The following is a 22702-nucleotide window of genomic DNA, read 5'->3' as shown; positions in this document are numbered from 1 at the left end:
TTGATACAAGGGAACATCCCCACCCGTCAGTATGTGAAAACAGAATACAAACCACCATAATCAACCCATCAGAAAATTGTCCCAGCTGGGCTGTTTGAGGATGGTCACAGCTGCATCAATGGCACTGCCACTGCCAGGCTATGAACCAACGAATACTGCATTAGTGTCCAATATGGACACAGTGACATCACATCATTCCCAAAACGCTACCAAAATCGTCAGTTGCCATCAGCATGCTATGGTATCTGGGCTGCACGCTACAATCCATGGGAAATGCCTGCACCAGCACACCCACACCAATGTGCAGCGGTGCAAATATCACCACCTATCACCTACAATCTTACTGTTTCAGAAGCCTACTCATGTTCATCAGTAGTGTTCTATCAACTTATTGGTTGCCTTCTTTGCCCACTCCACCACCAACCTCCCGCAGAAAACCAACTGCCCACTCCTATCTTGCAGTAAATGCTGCTACAGTATTAGTATAAAAATAACGTTGCCCTTCAGTTTTTATCCAGAATGAAGAACAGCAATTCTAATGTTAATGCTCCTCCGGTATGTCAGGGTTGTATCCACAAATTATACTTTGGCTACCAATGACACTCTTCAAAAGACAGAATAAAAGCTGCTCTTAAAACAATTCCATAACATCCACGCTTATAAGCAAGTCAGCATGGAGCAAGTAAGCATGAACAATCCTCTCTGTTTTGTTTTTTTACCAACAAAATTTGTTAACTTCAGATTTTACAGGACTTACAAGATGATAATCATCTTTCATTGGTGTTTTGTCATTTTACACACACCAGTTATAAATTCAAACTTAACTTTGGTAAGCACAAGTTTTAAAATTTCATACACTTCCTTAACTAACTTTATGTATCTTGTAGAAAAGAATAAAATAGGGAAGTAATAGAAATGGGACAGAATAATAAAATCAATTACATTTTAAATGCAACTTCACATTGTACAAAAATAATTTACATGTAACATTTAAAGAATGAGGAGCTCGCTGTCTGCTGTGTTCAAAAATGAATAAAGAAATGTATATTACTGGCTACTCCCTCCAAGAGCTGTCTAAGGATACTGAACATAAAATTGAGTGTTCTCTTAACGCAAGAACTGAGACTTAATGTTATAACATTAATCCTGTGAATGGTGTATTGCAAAAACATTGGCCTCTTTTAAAAGTAATTTTTTAATGTGTATCAAACAATGGGAAATCCAGGATGGAATGTAACAATACCAGAGAAGGAAAGTTGCTACTCACCATATGGCAGAGATGCTGAGTCACGGTAGGCACAATAAAAAGATTCACACAATTAAAGCTTTCGGCCATTAAGGCCTTTGTCAGCAGCACACACACACACACACACACACACACACACACACACACACACACACACACACAACTTGCACATACATCAGCAGTCTCAGAGAGCTGAGACCACACTGTGAACAGCAGCACCAGTGCATGATGGGAGTGGTGACTGGGTGAGGGTAAGAAGGGGGCTGGGGTGGGGAGGGGGAGGGATAGTATGGTGGGAGTGGTGGACAGTCAAGTGTTGCAGTTTAGACGGAGAATAGGAGAGAAGGTGTGGAAGGAGGAGGGGGTAAGTAGTGGAAAGGAGAGAAATAAAAGAAATTAATAGACTGGGTGCAGCAGTGAAATGATGGCTTAGTAGTGCTGGAATGAGAACAGAGAGAGGCAGGATGGGTGAGGACAGTGACTAACGAAGGTAGAGGCCAGGGGGGTTACGGGAACGTAGGACGTATTGCAGGGAAAGTTCCCAACTGCGCAATTCAGAAAAGCTGGGATGTGTATAATGTGTTGATATGGAAGAGCAGTTTCATGTGGTATTTGTTTGATTTTGTTCAATATTTACCTGCATAGTTGAGACAATATGAGGAAACATTTTCCATAGCTTGTGTATTTAGTAAAGAGAATTAGCTAACTAATATTTCCACAGCCAGTATCAACTGATTTACGAGGAACATCATAATACTTACTTGTTTAAGAAATCTACAAATGTTTCAGCAGCTTTCTTGACAGTCTTGTCTTCTAGACTAACCTCTTGCCAGTCAAGACATGCACACCAATGAGCCTCTACATAAGCATCAGAACATGTCCGTTCCAAGGGAATCTTTAAACATGAAACAATTAATTAATTTCAAGTATAACGATACACTTCGAAACACAGGCACTTGTTTAAAATTATTATTAGTTCTACCGAGTTTTAACAAACAACATTTATTAAAAACTTTCTAAACTTGCAATAAGAAATTTGTTCCACAAAAACTACACAGAGGAATGCAGCAAAACCTTATGCGAATGGCAAATGCTGCAGAAGAGAAGATTTTTTGCAAAAAACTCATGTCATGCATAGAATGTGGACAATGAGCTACAGTCTGAAAGGTTGAAAGGAAATGATAAGGTATGTAATAGAGCACAATGATAAATGGTGGTTTAGCGATCATAGAGTGCAAATGAGGAACACATACAAAAATACAACAGCAGAAAATGTTAATGAAGTAGAGTCTTCCATAACGATAAAACAATGAGCATGATCATACAGATTCATATGACATTTGCATGGTAGGAGCAGAAGGCTCATTACCAGGTGCAGCAGACAAAACTTGATTTATTTTAACTGACACAGGAGACAAAATTGCTTACATTTCCACTGACAGTTTCTGGGGGTTCTGCTATCTTACTATTTATTCTTTTCCTCCTTTTGTGTTGTAGTTCTAGTTCTCATATGCAAATCATGAGTCTCAAAGTCTGATATGTCTGCATTTCTATGTTGTTATCAGTTATATTATAAACTTTAAAACATTATCCAAAATAAAAAGCCTAACACTTGCATTGAATAAGTTTAGGAAACCACAGAAAACCTAAATGGAGAAGGCTCAAATCGAAGTCCACTGCTTTTTTTTCCCCTCTTTTTCTCACTCTCGAACAGTGAGGTATAAATTTAACATGAAACATGTGTAACAAATTTGTTATGGTAACTACACTGAGGTGGCAAAAGTCATGGGATAGCGTTATGCACATATGAAGATTACAGCAGTATCACGTACACAAGGTATAAAAGGGCAGTGCACTGGCAGAGTTGTTGCTTGTAGTTAGATGATTCATTTGAAAAGGTTTCTGACATGATTTTGGCCAAACGATGGGGATTAACAGACTACGAATGTGGAATGGTAGTTGGAATGTAACAATATACCCGTTCTAGCCTCCTCCTTACCCCCACTCAGTTGCCACTCCCATCATGCATTTGTGCTGCTGCTCTCTGTGTGGTTTCAGTTGCCTGAGACTGCACTAGCATGTATGAGTTGCGTTTGCACGCGCGCATGTATATGTGTGTGTGTGTGTGTGTGTGTGTGTGTGTCTCATCTTTTTTTGATGGAGGCCTTACTGACTGAAAGCTTTATTTGTGACAGTCTTTTTGTTGTGCCTATCTGCGTCTCAGCATCTCCACTATTAGTGAGTAGCAACTTTCCTTTTCGTAACATTGTTACATTCCAGCCTGGATTTTCCATTGTTTGAATGGTAGTTGGAGTCAGACTTATGGCACATTCCATTTCATAAATCGTTAGGGAATTCAATATTCTGAAATCCACAGTGTCAAGAGTGTGCTGACAATACCAAATTTCAGGCATTACCTCACTACAGACAATGCAATGGTCAACAGCCTTCACTTAATGACCAAGAGTAGTGTAGTTGGCATAGAGTTGTCAGTGCTAACACAGAAGCAACACTGTGTGAAATAACCACTGAAATCAACGTGGGACAACAAATGTATGTGTTAGGACAGTGCAGCAAAATTTAGCGTTAATGGGCCATGGCAGCAGACAACAAACATGACTGCCCTTGCTAACAGCACGACATTGCCTGCAGTGCTTCTCATTGGCTCTTAACCATATCAGTTCGACCGTATATTACTGGAAAACTGTGGCCTGGTCAGATGAATCCCAATTTCAGCTCATTAGAGCTTATGAGAGGGTTTGAGCCATCCACCCAAGTTGTCAACAATGCACTAGTCGAGCTGTGGGCTATGTTTACATGGAATGGACTAGCTCCTCTAGTCCAACTGAACTGGTCATTGACTGGAAATGGTTATATTCAGCTACTTGGAGACCATTTGCAGCCATTCATGAACCTCATGTTACCAAACAGTGCTGGAATTTTTATGGAGGACGACGCACCATCTCACTGGGCCACAATTGTTTGAAATTAGTTTGAAGAACGTTCTGACGATTCAAGCAAATGATTTGGCCACCCAGATCACCCACCATGAATCTCATCAAACATTTGTGGAACATAACTGAAATGTCAGTTTGTGCACAAAATCCTACACTGGCATCATTTTCACAATTATGGGCAGCTACAGAGGCAGCATGACCCAGTATTTCTGCACTACATAGGGCAAAAGGAGGTCTGACTCGGTATTAGGAGGTATCCCATGGCTTTGACATGTCAGTGCATTTTGAAATGATTGTACAACACTGTAGTTAATATCACTGTTAAATTCCAGAAATACTTCATGATGCTGTTAATTTGCTTTCTGACAAATAAAAAGGGTCTAAGAACCACAGCTGGTGCACATAATTACAAGCATCTCCTAAAGCAGGAACTGTCCTATCCCAGAGAGACGCAGATCCCAGTACCTGAGTGGAGAGGCTGCAAGCACAGCATTCTTTCGCCATCACTCCTCTTACACTCACGTCAGTTTCACATACTGGTAATTCCTTCACTCGCCTAAATGAGTGAGCACTCAATATGTGTGAAGCAACAAGCACTACCATTTGGCTGAAGAAACATGGCGATTAGTTTAGTCACAATATAGCAACTCTGATGAGTCTGGATGCCTTGGAATGCTTTTCAATTAGAGATTCCTTGTGTTTCCATGGTGTATAAAGAATGAATATGATGATTCGTCAAGTATTTCCAAGGTGATTGAACACGATTATGTGTAGCCAATATTAAAATGACTATGACAAATTGTATAAATGCATAGATGCAGCAATCTGTGGCAGGCGGTGGGCATAAGGAGAAGGCATGAGGTTGGGAGCAGGAGATGTAGCAGGGTTGTATTGGGGGAAGCTGTGGGAGTGAGCAGGGGGGACAGGATACGGCTGCTAAGTGCAGAGTCAGACTGCTGATCACCAGCCAAACTGACAGCTACCCTCACATTAATATATATGACACACATGGCCAAAATACGCTGAACTGGAAGTAACACACCACAAACTTCACAGAGTAGTGGATCCTCCTGCCACAGGAGGAAATTGTATGTTAAAGGGCTATTTCCTACATGAAGTTCTTCAAGCCTGTGTAGTCAATTTGAGTGACCGCAGTTGGTTTTCTGTCACCTCTACCTGCTCAGTTTCCCACTGTCCCACAATTCATCTGTCAGCCAATGAAATGACAAGTGTGCATGAACATACAACACCATCCTGACATGCCTCTTTGCCTGCTTTGTTGGCTTTGTCTTTTCTCTGTATCCCGAGTATGTCCATGTACCCAGCAGAAGACCACCTCCTTGCCACGATGTTGGTGGTGCTGTATGGAGTCATGGATGAGGTGAACAAACTGGTTTACCAGGTACATTTTGGGGACCTCTTGTAGAATTTGTAAACTGTTCGAGAAAAACCCTTTGAAAACTCTAGCAGGGAAAACAGGTGAACAACCGAGCATTCTCTTGCTGCGACCCATCTGTATGAACAATGATAAAATGGTGGTACATACTTAAAAATAAGGAGACAGTAGGAAGAAAGTAATCTAGGTTTACTTGTACTGTGTCAAGCTTAATATGATTTTATGCCTCTGAAGGTGCCAAGGTGGCAATTTGTTCCATTTCTGGCTAATATTTAAAGGTCTGGTCATTGAGAAAGTCAGTAGAATGTATCCCGAAAGGTTTGGTCGCACAGGACGGATTCCTGAACGGCCACCCAAAGTGGGGGTGGACTGCAACACAAAATGCCTATGACTGACGTAATGCCAAAACTTCCAAGGTCTATTAAGCCAGAAGAATGCACTGTCAAATCCAGGGTGATGATTCACCAGCCACAGCACACAGACTCTGAACTAGGCTGATCTTAAAAGGCTCCAGTCAATATCTGAATGCTCTAATGGTGGATAGCATCTAACATCTTGAGGTAAAAAATATGGGCTGATGCATAAATTATGCTACCATGATCTAACTGTGATCTGACAAATGGACTATAAAACTGCAGCAGGTGGAACCTGTCACCTCCCATGCCTTTCCACTGAGGCATTTCAAAAAATTCCAACATTTGAAACCCTTTGTTCGCAAGCCTTTGAGGTGCAGGAGCCACGTTAATTTTGAATCAAATAGTAGACCCAAAAAGTGCACAGCAGCTTTAAAATGTAAAATGTGGTCCCCTATTGTGAGTTCTGCTCGATTAAAAGTTTGACAAGCATGGTTAAATTTGATATATGTAGTCTCCTCTGGTCAGAAACTAAAACCAGTTTTACTGTCTCACACTTCCAGCATACTAATGGTCAGATGTAGTTGTCTTGTTGTTGTAAGATAGGAGGAAAAGTAGAAGATTGTGAAGATGTACACAAACAAAGAGCCTTTAACAGGGCTCCTGACAGCTGAGGAGTTGCCACAGACAGTGACTGCAAACAATGTGACACTGAATACACTGCACTGGGGAAACCTATTCTCCTAGGCATTGCAGTCTGACAAGGCATCACCAGTGCCTTACTGAAAGCACTGTTCCTTGAGGAAGGGTTGGATAAGAAGCAACAGACATCGACATAGACCCCATTCACAAAGTTGGTGAAGAATGTTTTACCTTCAAGTAATGTTGTACCTTTTCAAGACTGACAACAACAATGAGGCAACTACAGCTGACCATCAGGATTCTGGAAGCTTGGAAGAATAACCAAAATAGTTTTGGCATACGAAGGAATTCTATATCACAATCTCCAGTAGAATTAAGTCGTCAAAGGCAGGATGTGGTAGCACCTGAAATCGTACTCAGAGCGGCACAGGTGACCTCAGAATCTGAGAAGCCAGATGAGGCAGCAATTGACAATGTCCTTAGGAATCTTACCCATACAACTGGTAAGGGTACACTCCTGTAACAGTTAGGGTTCATACAATCCTTGCCTGGTTTCCACAATGGAATTAATATTGCCTCCTCCTGGGTTGTGGGGTACTCTTGATCAAACCAGATCTAACTGAAACAAGATGGGAGCTTGCCTTTGGTTTCGAGTCACAGATGGGCATAATGAATCTGATCTGGTCCTGGAGCAGAGTCATTAGCCACTGACATAGCTTGTTCCAACTACCAGATGAAGGATTGTAGACCACCTCATCCCACAGGAAAAAGCAGAGCAGCCACTTTTCCTCAGTCCTACAAAACAAATGGAATGCAGAAGTCTGGATGATGCTGTGAAGATAAAAAAGGTGTTCAACTAAAACCTGAACCAGATCTTTAGGCACATCTGTCTACCAACACCCCATTTGTCAACAAAGCCATAAGAGGAGGTGTACTGCCCTTGCCTGAAATCTGCCTTATTGATTCCCAAACTTGCACAGTGGAAGTGGACCAATTAATGGAAGTCATGAATTTCTTCCTGGAGTCCTCTTCCATTCTTTTATCCACTTGCCTCACTTGTGCTCTCACTGATATGTAGGCACGAAGGTTTCCTATCGTTGGACAGTGTCTGAAAGGGTCTGAATTTCCACAAAGCTGGCTCCGACTGCCATCTGTCATACCATCAAGGGACATGACATCATCTGAGGTGGCTGCTAGACTGGGTAATGGAGTCTGTGGCAGCTCATTGAATCTCACAGGTGACATATGGCCCACCATCTCCTGGTACAATCCTGTTGTTCAAAGATGGTCTGCTGACTGTATTGCAACCAATTTCCCCTTTAAACCATCCATCTTTGCAATCTTCTGTCAACCACCAGTTGGAGTCAGCAGACAAATACACACCAGAAAGTGGCCACTGGAAAGGAAATCTGTGGTCAGTTCCCCCTGAATTAAGTCTACAGTAGCTGGGGAAGAAAAACAAAGGTCAACGACTGAAGATAATCCTGCAGCAGTAGAAAAGTGTGTCATCTGACCAGCATTCAAAAGGCAAGACATTCTCTCAATGAATGAAGTGCTCAGTAATTCGACCCCCAGAACAAAAATTGTAGGTGAGCCCCACAGCACATTGTGTGCATTGTAATCCCTCATGAAGAGGAACACAAGGGGAACAGTGAGAGTTCTGTCACTGAACCTGCATCCGCAGATCATGAGATGGAAGATATAAACAATACACTGTGCCTCTTTTTTCTTTTGTGAAATCTTAACCTCTAAGGTCATCAGTCTCTAAGCTTATACACTACTTAACCTAAATTATCTTAAGGACACACACACACACACACACACACACACACACACACACACACACACACGTGTCCGAGGGAGGACTCGAACCTCTGCCAGGACCAGCCGCACAGTCCATGACAACTGTGATTTTAACTGGTTTTACAACTTCTACTGCAACTGCTTGTATGACCATGGTAAGAGGGATGGGACAGGAGAGGAATTACATCTGTCATAAATGAAAACAGCAACACTACCCTTATCCCTATCTCCAGTAACACTGTCCTTCCTGTAGGAGCAGCAGTCCATTGATGCTTGTTTGTTGGAACTTTAAAATGAGCTTCGTATAAGCAGGTGCAGAACAGTTTCTACTTGGTCAGGAGCTGTAATTCTTTAAACTGTAATGAGTGTCAGTGTAAGTTCCACTGCAACAGAGACGTCCCTGTGGGAGTCATTCATTAGTGATGGTTGTCCTTGTACTTCTCCCTCATGGGTGGTGATTACCTGAGATGTCAGGAGGAACATTAGATTGTGTCAGGTTCTGCCTTTCCTCCAGGAGAATATCAACATTCGCAACAGTAAATTCACCACTGGATAGGGAGAGTGCCCACCTACCCAAAGGTTTAGCTGCCACTTTCCTCAATTTTGAACAGGTTTTTGTGTTGCTTATTCCTTATTTGTGGCAGGAGTTGCTTGCCATTGGTAGAGAGGACAGCTTAATGGGCTTTCCGATGGTGTGAAATGGTAGGGGGCTCAAGTTTTAAGTCCACTGTTAACAGCTTCCGAGTGATTTTGGGTTCAAAAGTAGCCCCCCCCCCCCCCCCCCAACACACACACATACACAAGAGTACTCAAATCTGTTTTCTGGGTTTGTGTGGAGGCATCACACTTGGTAACTGGCTTCTTAAGGGCTGATGTAAAAGAAGTAGCAAATACCTGAGGTTGCATAGCTATTTTAGCTTCACCATAGGGTATGTGTCCCTTAATTTTCAATTCCTGAACTTTCCTTTCCTCATTATAAACCCCACACTTTCTGCTTCATACTGCATGATCCCTGGAGCAATTCATACATTTTAGTGGAAGTGTACAAGAATCATCTGATTCGAGGGCTGAGCCTCGACAATTGCCACACACAGCCCTCCAGCTACATCCCACAGTGGTATGACCGAATCCTGACATTTGAAGCATCGCGCACTAATGGTCAAACCTTAAAGACAGGTATAGCCTGCAAGAATATGTTCACATAATTCTGGAGTGTTGAATGCTATAATAAATGTTGCAGTTTTTTCCAATGTGCCAATTACTCTTTATATAGTTCTGCACTTCTGTGACACCCTTATTTTTCTATTCTTCGTCTAATTCCTCAGAGTCCAACTCCATTATATCGGACAGGTAACCATGCCTTTACCAAAGTTAAGGGCCATATGCAACTCAGCCAAAACAGTAATCATCAAAGGCCTTGCATCCCAGAAGCTTCGATAGTTAGTTTTATCTGGCAGTTTCAATTAGAAGTGTTCCATTACGAAGTCATTTAATACTTTTTAAGAACCCAGCAACACCCTCCAATGCTATGCAAATATAGAACGGGAATACCTCCTCAAAGATTCCCCTTGCTCTCTTGATTACACTGAAAGTGTTATGGCAGACTACTGCTCTGTTGCTATAACTCTGCAAGGTCCTCTTGGGCAGACTGACCAACTGAACTGAACTCTCTTTGTTGAGAGGGTGAAGGTGCTACCTGATGATACACCCATCCTGTCAGTGGTAGGTCACTCCACAGGGACCCCATCAGTCACTAGGGAAACAAATGTTGATCCAAACAGAGCCCTGCATACCTGAGAAGGCCTTATACAATGGTGGGGCAGCAGGTGCCCCAGAGAGAATGTTTTATTTCACCATTCTTTCACCTCATCAGTACTTGGCACACCTTGGGGTGAAACACACAACGTTCTACCGCAGTGCCTAACGATGGTCTTTACTTATGCCCAGAGTTTATGGTAGAGGAGGCCTGGTGGTACTGGCCAGTCCCCATCTTGGGAAACCTGTGGTCATCAAACTCATGACCATTAATGCAAAGACAGCTTATTAGTTGTCATACCCATGGAGAATGCAGCACAATGCATTGCAGGTTAGTTTGTAAATCATGTGACTGCTTTCGCAGGTAGCCCTGCCTTTGTTGGGACAGGAAATGCCTGTGATTGGATTGGAGTATGTGGTAATGGGAGGATGTATGGGATAGGTATTACATGTAGGTCTATTGCAGGGTTATGAGCCATGAGGCAAGGGGCTGTGAACAAGTGCGGAGTTGGGATTCACAAGGAGATTACAAAGGTTTAGTGGGCAGTGGAATACCACTGTTGGAAGGGTGGGGAGGAAAGTGCATAGGGTATTTCCCCCATTTCAGGACATGACAAAAGGCAGTTGGGACCTCGGTGGAGAATGTCATTCAGCTGCTTCAGTATTTGGTTGTACTGAGTCACAAAAAGAGTTCTCCTTTATGGCCAGACAGTGGACATGTGGGAGGTGGTACGTGATCATGGAGATAAAGCATGGGAGATCAGTTTCTGGGTATGGTTAGGAGGGTAATTTCAGCCTGTGAAGGCCTTAGTGAAAACTTTGGCATATTTGAAGAGGGACTGCTCGTCACTACAAATGCAATGACCATGGGTGGCTGGACTATATAGAGAGGACTTCTTGGCATCGGATGAGTGGCAGCTGTCGAAGTGGAGGTATTGTTGTTGGCTGCTAGGTTTGATGTGGATGGAGGCACTGATGTAGCCATCCTTGAAGTGCAGGTCCACAGCAAGGAAGGTGGTTTGCTGGACTGAAAAGGACCAGGTGAAGTGAATGGGGGAGAAAGTTTGGAGGTTCCAGAGGAATGTGGATATGGTGTCCTCACCCTCAGTCCAGATCGTGAAGATGTCGTCACTGAATCTGAACCAGGTGAAGGGTTTGACATTCTGGATAGATGGGAAGGATTCCTCTAGATTGCCAATGTATAGGTTAGCACAGGATGGTGCCATGTGGGTGTCCATTTCTGCACAACTGATTTGCTTGAAGGTGACCCGTTCAAAGGAGAAGTAATTGTGAGTGAGTATTTAGTTGGTCATGGTGACCAGGAAGGAGGTTGTAGGTGTGGAGTCACTCAGGCACTGAGAAAGTTAGCGTTCAAAAGTGGCAATGGCATGAGCGTAGGGGATGTTAATGTAGAGGCAGGTAGCATCGAAAATTATGAGCAGCAGGGTACCTGATGAAAAATAAACAGAAATAGTGCATGGTTGGTGGAGGAAATGATGATGTATTTTATATGGAAGGGTAGGTTACAATTAATAGGCTGAAAGTGTTGGTCCATGACGCACAGTAACTGGCCACATTGGGGCATCCTGGGTGTTTGGGTTTAAGGTATTCAGGACCCATGTGGAAGGCAGGTATGTGAGGAATGGTGTGGATGAAGAGAGAAATTGACTCAGGTGAGAGGTCCTGGGATGGACCTAATGATTTGAGGAGGGACTGGCGAGCCTAATGGATTTCAGGAATGGGGTCACTGTGGTAGGGTTTGTAGATGGATGTGTTTGACACCTGGCAGAGGCTACAAGATAAGGATCAGGTTTTGGCTGGTGGAGTGTGGGTTCACTCTGTAGATGTAATGTTGGTTTTCATGTTGAGGGCTTTGAAAAATGATGAAGAGGTGAAGCCTGAGGTTAGAAAATTCTGGAAAATTGACAAGGGGTGATTTGGAAGCAGTGGGAATGAATCACCATTGGATGGAGGAGTGAACCAGGTCAGACAGGGTTCAATATTGGTTTTGGATTGAGTTCTTATTGTTAGGGCTGGTGGCACAAAAGTGTTTCCATTGTAGGGATCTGGAGAAAAGAGAAAAATTCCAGGATGATTAGGACAGGTTTATGACAATGCTTCATATTTGCTTAGGTTCTATATTCTGTATGGTATTGGGAGGGAGTTTCCGAGTATGTGGTAAATGTAGCAGGTCTGTGAGAGAGGGTTTGTCAGCTATGAGGAGATGCAGATTTCATTCACCAAAATCAATGTTTTTTGAAAGTCTACAACTATGTCACTATTTGTTTAAATAATAAAATAGTGAACAACTTACACTTTTTAATAAATAACAGGGCAAGGTTCAGGAATTTCTCTATTTCTCAGGTGCAACTATTTCCGTGTGTTTGTTGTTCTGCCCATCTTGCTCTGAGTCATCTTTTAATGGTTTCTGCATTTCAAGACAGAGAGAGAGAGAGAGAGAGAGAGAGAGAGAGAGAGAGAGAGAGAGAGAACAATATACACACCAGACATCACACAAAATACCCATATACCGAAGTATTTAAGAATAGGAATAAATTCCTGAAACGTGTCACATTAAGCATGGAAACTGATGCCTTTATTACTGAAATCAGAAACACAACAGCGACGTATCCACTAACCATAATTCCCCAGTATTATTACAACTGTCTCTAGCAGCTTTATGCAACTTCGGATACTTCCTGCCTGCCAGAGGTCTGTAGCTGTCAGTTGTACTAGTTTATATGTTTTCTGGTATACTGCAATGGCACAATATTGAAAGAGTTGTTTAACTTAATATTTATTGATGCAAAGAGCCCAGGACATAACTCAATTTTAATTTATTTATTTGTATATATAGTTACTGCTCCTTTTCTTTTATTGGTTCTGGCATGCATCATGCTGTATGTGTTAATCCACTGTTTCCCATCTGAGATACTCTTAAGCAGAATAAACATGCTTACATTCCGTCTTCTCCTTCATTTTCCTGGGTGGGTATTAAAAAAATATAGGACTCCGCCATTCCATATGGTACTTTAGAATAAAAGACATCTTTGGCTTTTACGTTGAACAAAATCACACCTGCTTATTTTTGGGCTTGTAAACACACACACACACACACACCTCAGCATCTCAAACTTGTTTTGCAAAATCTGATTATAATGTCTTATGTACTAGGCAAGATTACACCTGGTGTGCTCACAGTAACTGATGGGACGACTGCAACTGGCAGGCTTGATAGATGTTCACTCCCCTTCACATCTTTTTGCCTTCCTAAGTACTAAGTGCTAATTTCCAGTCTATGCTTTAACAACCTTTGTATTTATCACACATAATTAAATTATAACATGAAAATATCATAAATTACAGAAGTCAGATGAAGTTAATCTACCTCTTTGAAAAGGCTGATGGACCTACTGCGTATATTGCCTCTACCTCCTCCTTCAAAGTGTAGCACATTTCTAAGTGTTGGATTAATATCAAATGGTGTAGTCAGCCTCACAGAATTTCGCTTGAAGTTTTCCATAGCTTCACGATATTTGTTTGAAAACCAAGGAGGAAAGACAAAAGCAAACATCGGTAGTCTTTCCTCTTGTTTACCTTGATCGGTGTTTCGAATATCTGCAAAACTACAGAAACATACAAAAACAACAATATTAAATTGATTTAAGAGGAAAAAAACTACATTTATTGAAACACAATGCATTTCATGCCGTATTTTCTGTGTATGTGACAAAATTAAAGTAAGTATAAATTAAACAAGATGACACTAAACACACAAAATAGTGTCCTTGTATGCTAGTGGCTCAGTAATGGCAATTTGCAGCAACCTAAAACAAAGTTTGCATTCCATTTTTGAAGTACAGTTTGAAACTTATGATTTGTCCAGGCTATTCAAGAAGCAACATGATATATGCACCTATCACCATTTATATAAATACTAAACAAGCAATATTACAGTGAATGACAGAGGGTATTTCATAAACCTTAGCTGTCCATCACTTTTCCTACAACTGACGTTATGTGCCCATTCAGTTTCATGTTATTTTGCAACTTTATGCCTACATATTTAATTAATGATATGAATATAACAGAGGGAAACATTCCACGTGGGAAAAATATATCTAAAAACAAAGATGATGTGACTTACCAAACGAAAGTGCTGGCACGTCAATAGACACAGCCGGTGTGGATGTGGGAGAGGAAAGATTGAGGACTTCCTGTCAACCCAAAGTTTGGTACAGATTTATTGATGACATCTTCATGATCTCGGCTCACAGTGAAGAACAACTCCAGAATTTCCTCTCCAACCTCAACTCCTTTGGTTCCATGAGATTCACCTGGTCCTACTCCAAAACCCATGCCACTTTCCTTGACGTTGACCTCCATCTGTCCAATGGCCAGCTTCACACGTCCGTCCACATCAAACCCCCTTCCCTACAGCCTAGGTCTTTGTGGCAAACGAATCTGCTTCAGTCCGGAATCCCTGAGCCATTACACCAACAACCTGAAAACAGCTTTCGCATCCCGCAACTACCCTCCCAACCTGGTACAGAAGCAAATTACCAGAGCCACTTCCTCATCCCCTCAAACCCAGAACCTCCCACAGAAGAACCCCAAAAGTGCCCCACTTGTGACAGGATACTTTCCGGGACTGGATCAGACTCTGAATGTGGCTCTCCAGCAGGGGCACGACTTCCTCAAATCCTGCCCTCAAATGCGATCCATCCTTCATTAAATCCTCCCCACTCCACCAAGAGTGTCTTTCCACCGTCCACCTAACCTTCGTAATCTCTTGGTTCATCCTTATGAAATCCCCATACCACCTTCCCTACCCTCTGGCTTGTAACCGCCTCCGGTGTAAAACCTGTCTCATGCACCCTCCCACCACCACCTACGCCAGTCCAGAAACCCGGAAGGTGTACACGATCAAAGGCAGAGCCACATGTGAAAGCACCCACTTGATTTACCAACTGACCTGCTTTCTATGTGGGAATGACCAGCAACAAAATATCCATTCGCATGAATGGACACAGGCAGACAGTGTTTGTTGGTAATGAGGATCACCCTGTGGCTAAACATACCTTGGTGCACGGCCAGCACATCTTGGCACAGTGTTACACCGTCCGGGTTATCTGGATACTTCCCACTAACACCAGCCTGTCAGAACTCTGGAAATGGGAACTTGCCCTTCAATATATCCTCTCTTCTTGTTACCCACCAGGCCTCAACCTCCACTAATTTCAAGTTGCCGCCGCTCATACCTCAACTGTTATTCAACAACATCTTTGTCTCTGTACTTCCGCCTCGACTGAAATCTCTGCCTTTACAAATGTCTGTTTGTGCCTGTGTTCGTGCAGATGGATGGGTGTGTGTGTGTGTGTGTGTGTGTGTGTGTGTGTGTGTGTGCGTGTGTGTGTGTGTGTGTGTACACCTGTCCTTTTTTCCCCCTAAGGAAAGTCTTTCCGCTCCCGGGATTGGAATGACTCCTTACCCTCCCCCTTAAAATCCACATCCTTTCATCTTTCCCTCTTTCCTGACGAAGCAACCATTGGTTGCGAAAGCTTGAATTTTGTGTGTATGTTTGTGTGTCTATCGACGTGCCAGCACTTTCATTTGGTAAGTCACATCATCTTTGTTTTTAGATATACACATTTAATTAATGTGATATGGTCCAGCACTATGCAATTAATACTCTTTTTGAACATTATATGAAGCTGTGAGCCATTTCACCAAATAGGAATTCTTTACATGTCATCCTGAATCCCCATAAAGTCATTTAATGAGGACACTGATATGTGCTTTTCCTGGGATTTCTTGTTTGCATCTAGTAGTATGTAGTCTAGTATCTGTTATATTACTGAAATTTAGTGCTGTGACAAATTTTCAGATAATGTACTAAATACACTATCTTGTTAATTTGATCTGTTTCCAAATTTATAAGCACTTCTAGTGACACAATGACCACTTTCAGATCTCATTCAGAATGTTAATCACATACAAAATCTTTCAATAATCTACAAATCAGTAGCACAGAGGCAAAATACTTACAGTATATGTTCACGTATAAATTCTAATAGCCGAATAATTCAAAGTTGTTTTTTGATTCCACAGTCATTGAACACAATAAACTTTCTGACCACTAATAGAAATAAGCAGATGTCCATGTTCTTAATACAAAAATGTGACAAGAATGAAAGTTACCTGCACATTAGCTCAAGGAAGTTAATAACAGATAATACAAGTTACTATATGATAACACATTGGTGTGGTCCTCCAACCGGCTGTTTTGGGTGGAGGCAAAGTATACAAAGCCTGATATAATGATGTTTTGTGATCTTGGATATTACATGTTAATTTATAAAACTGCAGGATGAAAATTTACTAGTGTAGCTAATCTATAAGTTCTAACAATGATTTGCTTCAACTAAAAGATATCAGGTTAGAAAAGTATAAAAGTCCACAGTACTATTTTATTATGCCTCCTTACGTGTAAACTGCCACATTTGTTTATGCAAATTTGTAATCACAGGTTTAATTGAATAATGAAAAATGTTATCTGGTCCAAAAAAATTAGAACAACAAAAATATAATGTCAAATTCTGAAATCTAACAAGCATATAGTTTAATACCAAAAGTAATTTTGGGTGTGGCCAGTCTTTAATTACTAATGTCTTTCAAGTTAATCAGTTTTTGGAAAACTGAAACAGGTTGCTGAAAAGAATGAAATGAGGAGCTTTCAATGAATGCTGTCAATTTTCTTAGAACTACTGATTAAAATGGTTCAAATGACTCTGAGCACTATGGGACTTAAATTCTGAGGTCATCAGTCCCCTAGAACTTAGAACTACTTAAACCTAACTAACCTAAGGACATCACAAACATCCATGCCCGAGGCAGGATTCGAACCTGCGACCGTAGCGGTCACGAACCACTGATTAACTCTCACTAATTTTCATGGGGAATGTTGTTTTAACACCTTGATTACTAATTTCTTTTAATTAACAAGGTGTCACTGAAAACTAACAGTGCTACACTCCTGGAAATTGAAAAAAGAACACATTGACACTGGTGTGTCAGACCCACCATACTTGCTCCGGACACTGCGAGAGGGCTGTACAAGCAATGATCACACGCACGGCACAGCAGACACACCAGGAACCGCGGTGTTGACCGTCAAATGGCGCTAGCTGCGCAGCATTTGGGCACCGCCGCCGTCAGTGTCAGCCTGTTTGCCGTGGCATACGGAGCTCCATCGCAGTCTTTAACACTGGTAGCGTGCCGCGACAGTGTGTACGTGAACCGTATGTGCAGTTGCCGGACTTTGAGCGAGGGCGTATAGTGGGCATGCGGGAGGCCGGGTGGACGTACCGCCGAATTGCTCAACACGTGGGGCGTGAGGTCTCCACAGTACATCGATGTTGTCGCCAGTGGTCGGCGGAAGGTGCACGTGCCCGTCGACCTGGGACCGGACCGCAGCGACGCACGGATGCACGCCAAGACCGTAGGATCCTACGCAGTGCCGTAGGGGACCGCACCGCCACTTCCCAGCAAATTAGGGACACTGTTGCTCCTGAGGTATCGGCGAGGACCATTCGCAACCGTCTCCATGAAGCTGGGCTACGGTCCCGCACACTGTTAGGCCGTCTTCCGCTCACGCCCCAACATCGTGCAGCCCGCCTCCAGTGGTGTCGCGACAGGCGTGAATGGAGGGACGAATGGAGATGTGTCGTCTTCAGCGATGAGAGTCGCTTCTGCCTTGGTGCCAATGATGGTCGTATGCGTGTTTGGCGCCGTGCAGGTGAGCGCCACAATCAGGACTGCATACGACCGAGGCACACAGGGCCAACACCCGGCATCATGGTGTGGGGAGCGATCTCCTACACTGGCCGTACACCTCTGGTGATCGTCGAGGGGACACTGAATAGTGCACGGTACATCCAAACCGTCATCGAACCCATCGTTCTACCATTCCTAGACCGGCAAGGGAACTTGCTGTTACAACAGGACAATGCACGTCCGCATGTATCCCGTGCCACCCAACGTGCTCTAGAGGGTGTAAGTCAACTACCCTGGCCAGCAAGATCTCCGGATCTGTCCCCCATTGAGCATGTTTGGGACTGGATGAAGCGTCGTCTCACGCGGTCTGCACGTCCAGCACAAATGCTGGTCCAACTGAGGCGCCAGGTGGAAATGGCATGGCAAGCCGTTCCACAGGACTACATCCAGCATCTCTACGATCGTCTCCATGGGAGAATAGCAGCCTGCATTGCTGTGAAAGGTGGATATACACTGTACCAGTGCCGACATTGTGCATGCTCTGTTGCCTGTGTCTATGTGCCTGTGGTTCTGTCAGTGTGATCATGTGATGTATCTGACCCCAGGAATGTGTCAATAAAGTTTCCCCTTCCTGGGACAATGAATTCACGGTGTTCTTATTTCAATTTCCAGGAGTGTATTACAGCCATCATGTGATAAAAATAATAAAGTAACATGAAATACTATGTCAATAAGAATTTAGCAACTGTGATTCCACATAGCATTTATATTACTTGTATAAATACAGCCAGACAAAGGAGAAAGAAGTTAGTTATTTAAAAAGAGTAGAATAATAGCAGGTGGACTGATTCCACTTAGGGATGTTTCAACATCCATGCAAGACACTTATGCAAATACCTGAATGTAACAATTTATGACAATATGAAATGATACAGTCACATAGGTTTTACGGTAGGTAGACCAAGTGATAAAATTCAGTTCATTTGTACGATGTTCAAAACTGCAATCAGTCTACAAAGGAGGTAGTTTGCAAAGAGCTTGTGTGACTTATCCTAGAATTGTTACACAAGTGTGTGGGACCCATACCAAATAAGTCTAACATGGAACACTGAATGTACACAAACAAGGGGAGCAGAAGACACGTGTCAACTATCCTGCCAGAGCCTATTTACAAAGTTTCAAGAACTAGTAGTAACCGCAGATCCTACAAATGTACTACAGCCTGCAACATACAGATCACTTAAGGGCTACAAAGGCAAGATTACACTAATTTTTGCAAACACAAAGACATTTAAGGAGCCATTTTTTGCATACGCAAATGGAACATGAAGAAACCCTAGGGGTGGTACAATGGGAAGTACCCTCTGCCATGGACTTCACAATGGCTTGCAGATGATAGGTTATTAATATACATAGATGACAGGAACAGTCCTTTCACCCTTCTCAGGAGCAGTCCTTACTTTATCTTTGCTTCTGATAAATACTTATTATCCAGTACAATATAGGACAATGTACTGAGTTCCATTATCCAACAAGTCCCTAAGCCAGCCACATTTTGAGAACTGCTTCAATATTTGTTAACAGCCGACAGTACTGAAGACTGCTCAGAAAATCTAGTAATAGAGTATCTATCAACCTGTGTCTGCAATTTGTTGCAGGACACTGTGTGTGAACACCAGCAGGTATTTTACAACCTAAAATATTCTTCTGTACCAGCCTTTTTGCACAATTATAATTGAACACACATAGTAACTTTGACAAAATGAATAAATCTCTTTTAATTTCTATTTAATTCAAGTACATCCTGAACTGTTACTTTTATTTGACCATCCTATTGAGCTAGTCTTTAAGGCAGCTGTTATCTCAAATTAATTTTTTATAGATTGATTTATTATCGGGCTACAGAATTTTAAATATTTGTTATGGCTGTTGAACTGTGAGGATGTACAATTACATCACATGAGTACTCTTGCAAGTATAGCATTCTGACTGAGGCATTGAGTATTAACAGTGTGGAGAGTATTTTGCTCTGTGGCGAAATGATTGTTTTGACCAGTCATGTCACACAACTTTTATCATTATAGCCTTCATTTCATTACTGCTATACATTTATCTATTTTCAATACTAATATCCACAAACAAATTATGAAGCCATCTGTTTTAACTTGTTACCATTAGTTTGCCTCTATTTTTAAGTCCATACTACATTTCATCTTCTCAGTTCTAGTAAATGAAAGGCACAACATAAATTATTATGTCACCAGTGTTGTTGATTGTTTAATTTCTTATTATAATACCTCCATTCCTCCCTTCTGCTGCATTCCTGGTTACCCATCATCCATGAATTTTGACCTTCAAACAACTTAGTAAGCAGCTTTGACACAGACTTTCTCATCCTAAAAGGATCTTACCAGTCCATGATATACTTGATAACAGGTTGGTTGGTTGGTTGGTCTGGGGTATAAAGGGACCAAACTACAGGGTCATCAGTCCCTTTTTACTAATGCAAGCAAGACTCAAGGTACAAAAACACCCAAAGTATGTTTGAGAAACTAAAAGGGGGAAAATGGGGAAGCACACCTAAAAAGAAAATGAATGGAATGGACAAAAATCGGAGAAAACTTACACCACAAGGAAAAGCAGAAGAAGGTACTAAAACCATAGAGCAGATGGTCTGGGGCTGACAACAATAATGAAAGAGGATGGGCCAGCCACTCTGCAACACATAAAATGTCCACCTCAAAAGGACAATGCGAGATGAACACATGTAGGGAAAAGATGACCACCAAGACAAACAAATGCAAAGAAAGTGTGACAGAGTTAAAATGGAGGTAGGGTAGCGGCCTAAGAGAGAAGGCTAAATGCCCGCCCTTAGATGGTACGATAAAAAACTATGGGAGGCACCAACTTGGACATGGAAAGTACGGAGCGATAGGAAATTTTGGATAAAAACTGGGAGCGGGCCCCGGAGACCCCACTCATACAATGTGGCAAGGATATGATGTCGTCAGGTCATGTTATAAGCTTTTCATAAACAAAAAAAAAAAAAAAAAAAAAAAAACGGCGACCAGGTGTTGGCATCTGGAAAAGGCTGTTCAGTTGGCAGACTCAACGTAAACTAAATTATCTGTGGTAGAGTGACCCTCTCAGAAACTGCCCTGGCATGGAGCCAGTAGCCACGTAATTCCAGGACCCAATACAACTGCCAACTTACCATACATTCTAACAGCTTACAAAAAACATTGGTGAGTCTGATGGGCTGATAGCTACTCACATCAAGCAGGTATTCGCCGGATTTCAGCATTGGAATGATGGTGCTCTCTCACTGTTGCGAAGGAAAAACTCCATCACACCAGATCCAGTTGAAGATGACAAGGAGATGTTGCTTGTAGTCAAACGAGAGACGTTTGATCATCTGACTGTGGATCTGATTTGGCCCAGCAGCTGTGTAAGGGAAATGTGCAAGGACACTGAGGAGCTCCTACTCCATAAATGGAGAATTATAGGGTTCACTGTGATGTTCAGTGAACAAGAGGGCTTTACTTTTCACCACCGTTTGAGGGTGCAAAATGCTGGGGAATAATTCTGCAATGCAGAGGCTCAAGCATAGTGCTCAGCAAAGTGCTCGGCAATTGCATTTGCATCGGTAGATAACAAGCCATTGATGTTAATGCCAACGACACCTGCACCCAATGGTTGAGACGTACCTCTCCCAACATTCCTGTTTCTGTCTTTTTATAAGCTGGCAAACACAGGCATGGAGCCATTTAAAAGCTATTAGGTGCTGTAGGGAAGGGTGCTGATTATGTTTCTGTGTAGCTTGCCGACGCTCTTTAATGGACTCAGTGATTTTCGGCTACTACCAAGGTACTGACTTTCGCCGTGGGCATCCTAAATAACGAGGGATCTTGTTTTACGCCGCAGAAAATATCACTCTAGTGATCCATTCAACTACCACATCGATGGTACTATGTGAGGGAGATTCAATGGTGACAGCAAAGGTGAAAGCTTCCCAGTCTGCCTTGTTTAAAGCCCATCTTGGTAGACGTCCAGAGGAATGGCTCTGGGGGAGTGACACGAAGATGGGAAAGTGGTCACTACCACACAAGTCATTGTGGGCTCTCCTACTGATGGGAGAAGTCCTGAGCTGCAGAGGGATAAATGAATGGCCAAGTAAGTGCCATGAGCCACACCGAAATGTGAGGGGACTCCAGTATTTAAAAGGCAGAGGTTGAGTTGAGACACGAAAGTTTCGACATCTCTACCTCAGCCAGTAAGCACAGTGCCACCCCACAAGGGGTTATGGGCGTTAGAATTTAGCAAAGTAGGAAAGGTTTAGGGAGCTGATGTATCAATGTGTTCAGGTCTACTACATCATCTGGAGAAAAATATACGTTGCAGACAGTTACGTCCTGTGTTGTTCTTATCCTCACAACCACAGCTTCAAGAGGGGTTTGAAGGGGCACAGGTTCACTGCACACTGAGTTCAGGACATAGACACAAACTCCACCTGACACTTTATTATAGTCGCTAAGGTTCTGCTAATACCCGCTATAGCCGTGGAGGGCAGGGGTCTGCATTGCCGGGAACCAGGTTTCCTGGAGGGCAATGCAAAAAACAGGTGTAAAGCTTAACAGTTGCCGTAGCTCAGCCAGGCGGTGAAAAAAATTGGCAGCAATTCCACTGGAGGATGATGTTATCGTAAGGGAGGTTACACCTCAGCGTCACCTGCTGCCACCAATTGAGTATTTGTATCCATTCCTATTGTGGATGA

At 42.5% G+C, this 22702-nt stretch overlaps 1 protein-coding gene across 2 annotated transcripts in view; it reads right to left on the bottom strand.

Moving 5' to 3' along the window:
- LOC126330284 (uncharacterized) overlaps positions 1 to 22702 on the bottom strand; it is a 276052-nt gene that overhangs the window by 21667 nt on the left and 231683 nt on the right. For both annotated transcript variants that reach the window (XM_049996345.1, XM_049996346.1), the window contains exons 10-11: positions 13541 to 13778; positions 2008 to 2141 (exon numbers count right to left, since the gene is read on the bottom strand). In XM_049996345.1, coding sequence (XP_049852302.1) covers positions 2008 to 2141; positions 13541 to 13778 — 372 coding nt within the window. The remainder of the gene's footprint in view (positions 1 to 2007; positions 2142 to 13540; positions 13779 to 22702) is intronic.

This window comes from Schistocerca gregaria, chromosome 2 (genome assembly GCF_023897955.1).
Source record: "Schistocerca gregaria isolate iqSchGreg1 chromosome 2, iqSchGreg1.2, whole genome shotgun sequence".
In the NCBI taxonomy this organism is placed as follows: domain Eukaryota; kingdom Metazoa; phylum Arthropoda; class Insecta; order Orthoptera; family Acrididae; genus Schistocerca; species Schistocerca gregaria.
The sequence above is the reverse complement of the archived record's forward strand: the minus strand, read 5'-3'. Positions and strand labels throughout refer to the sequence as shown.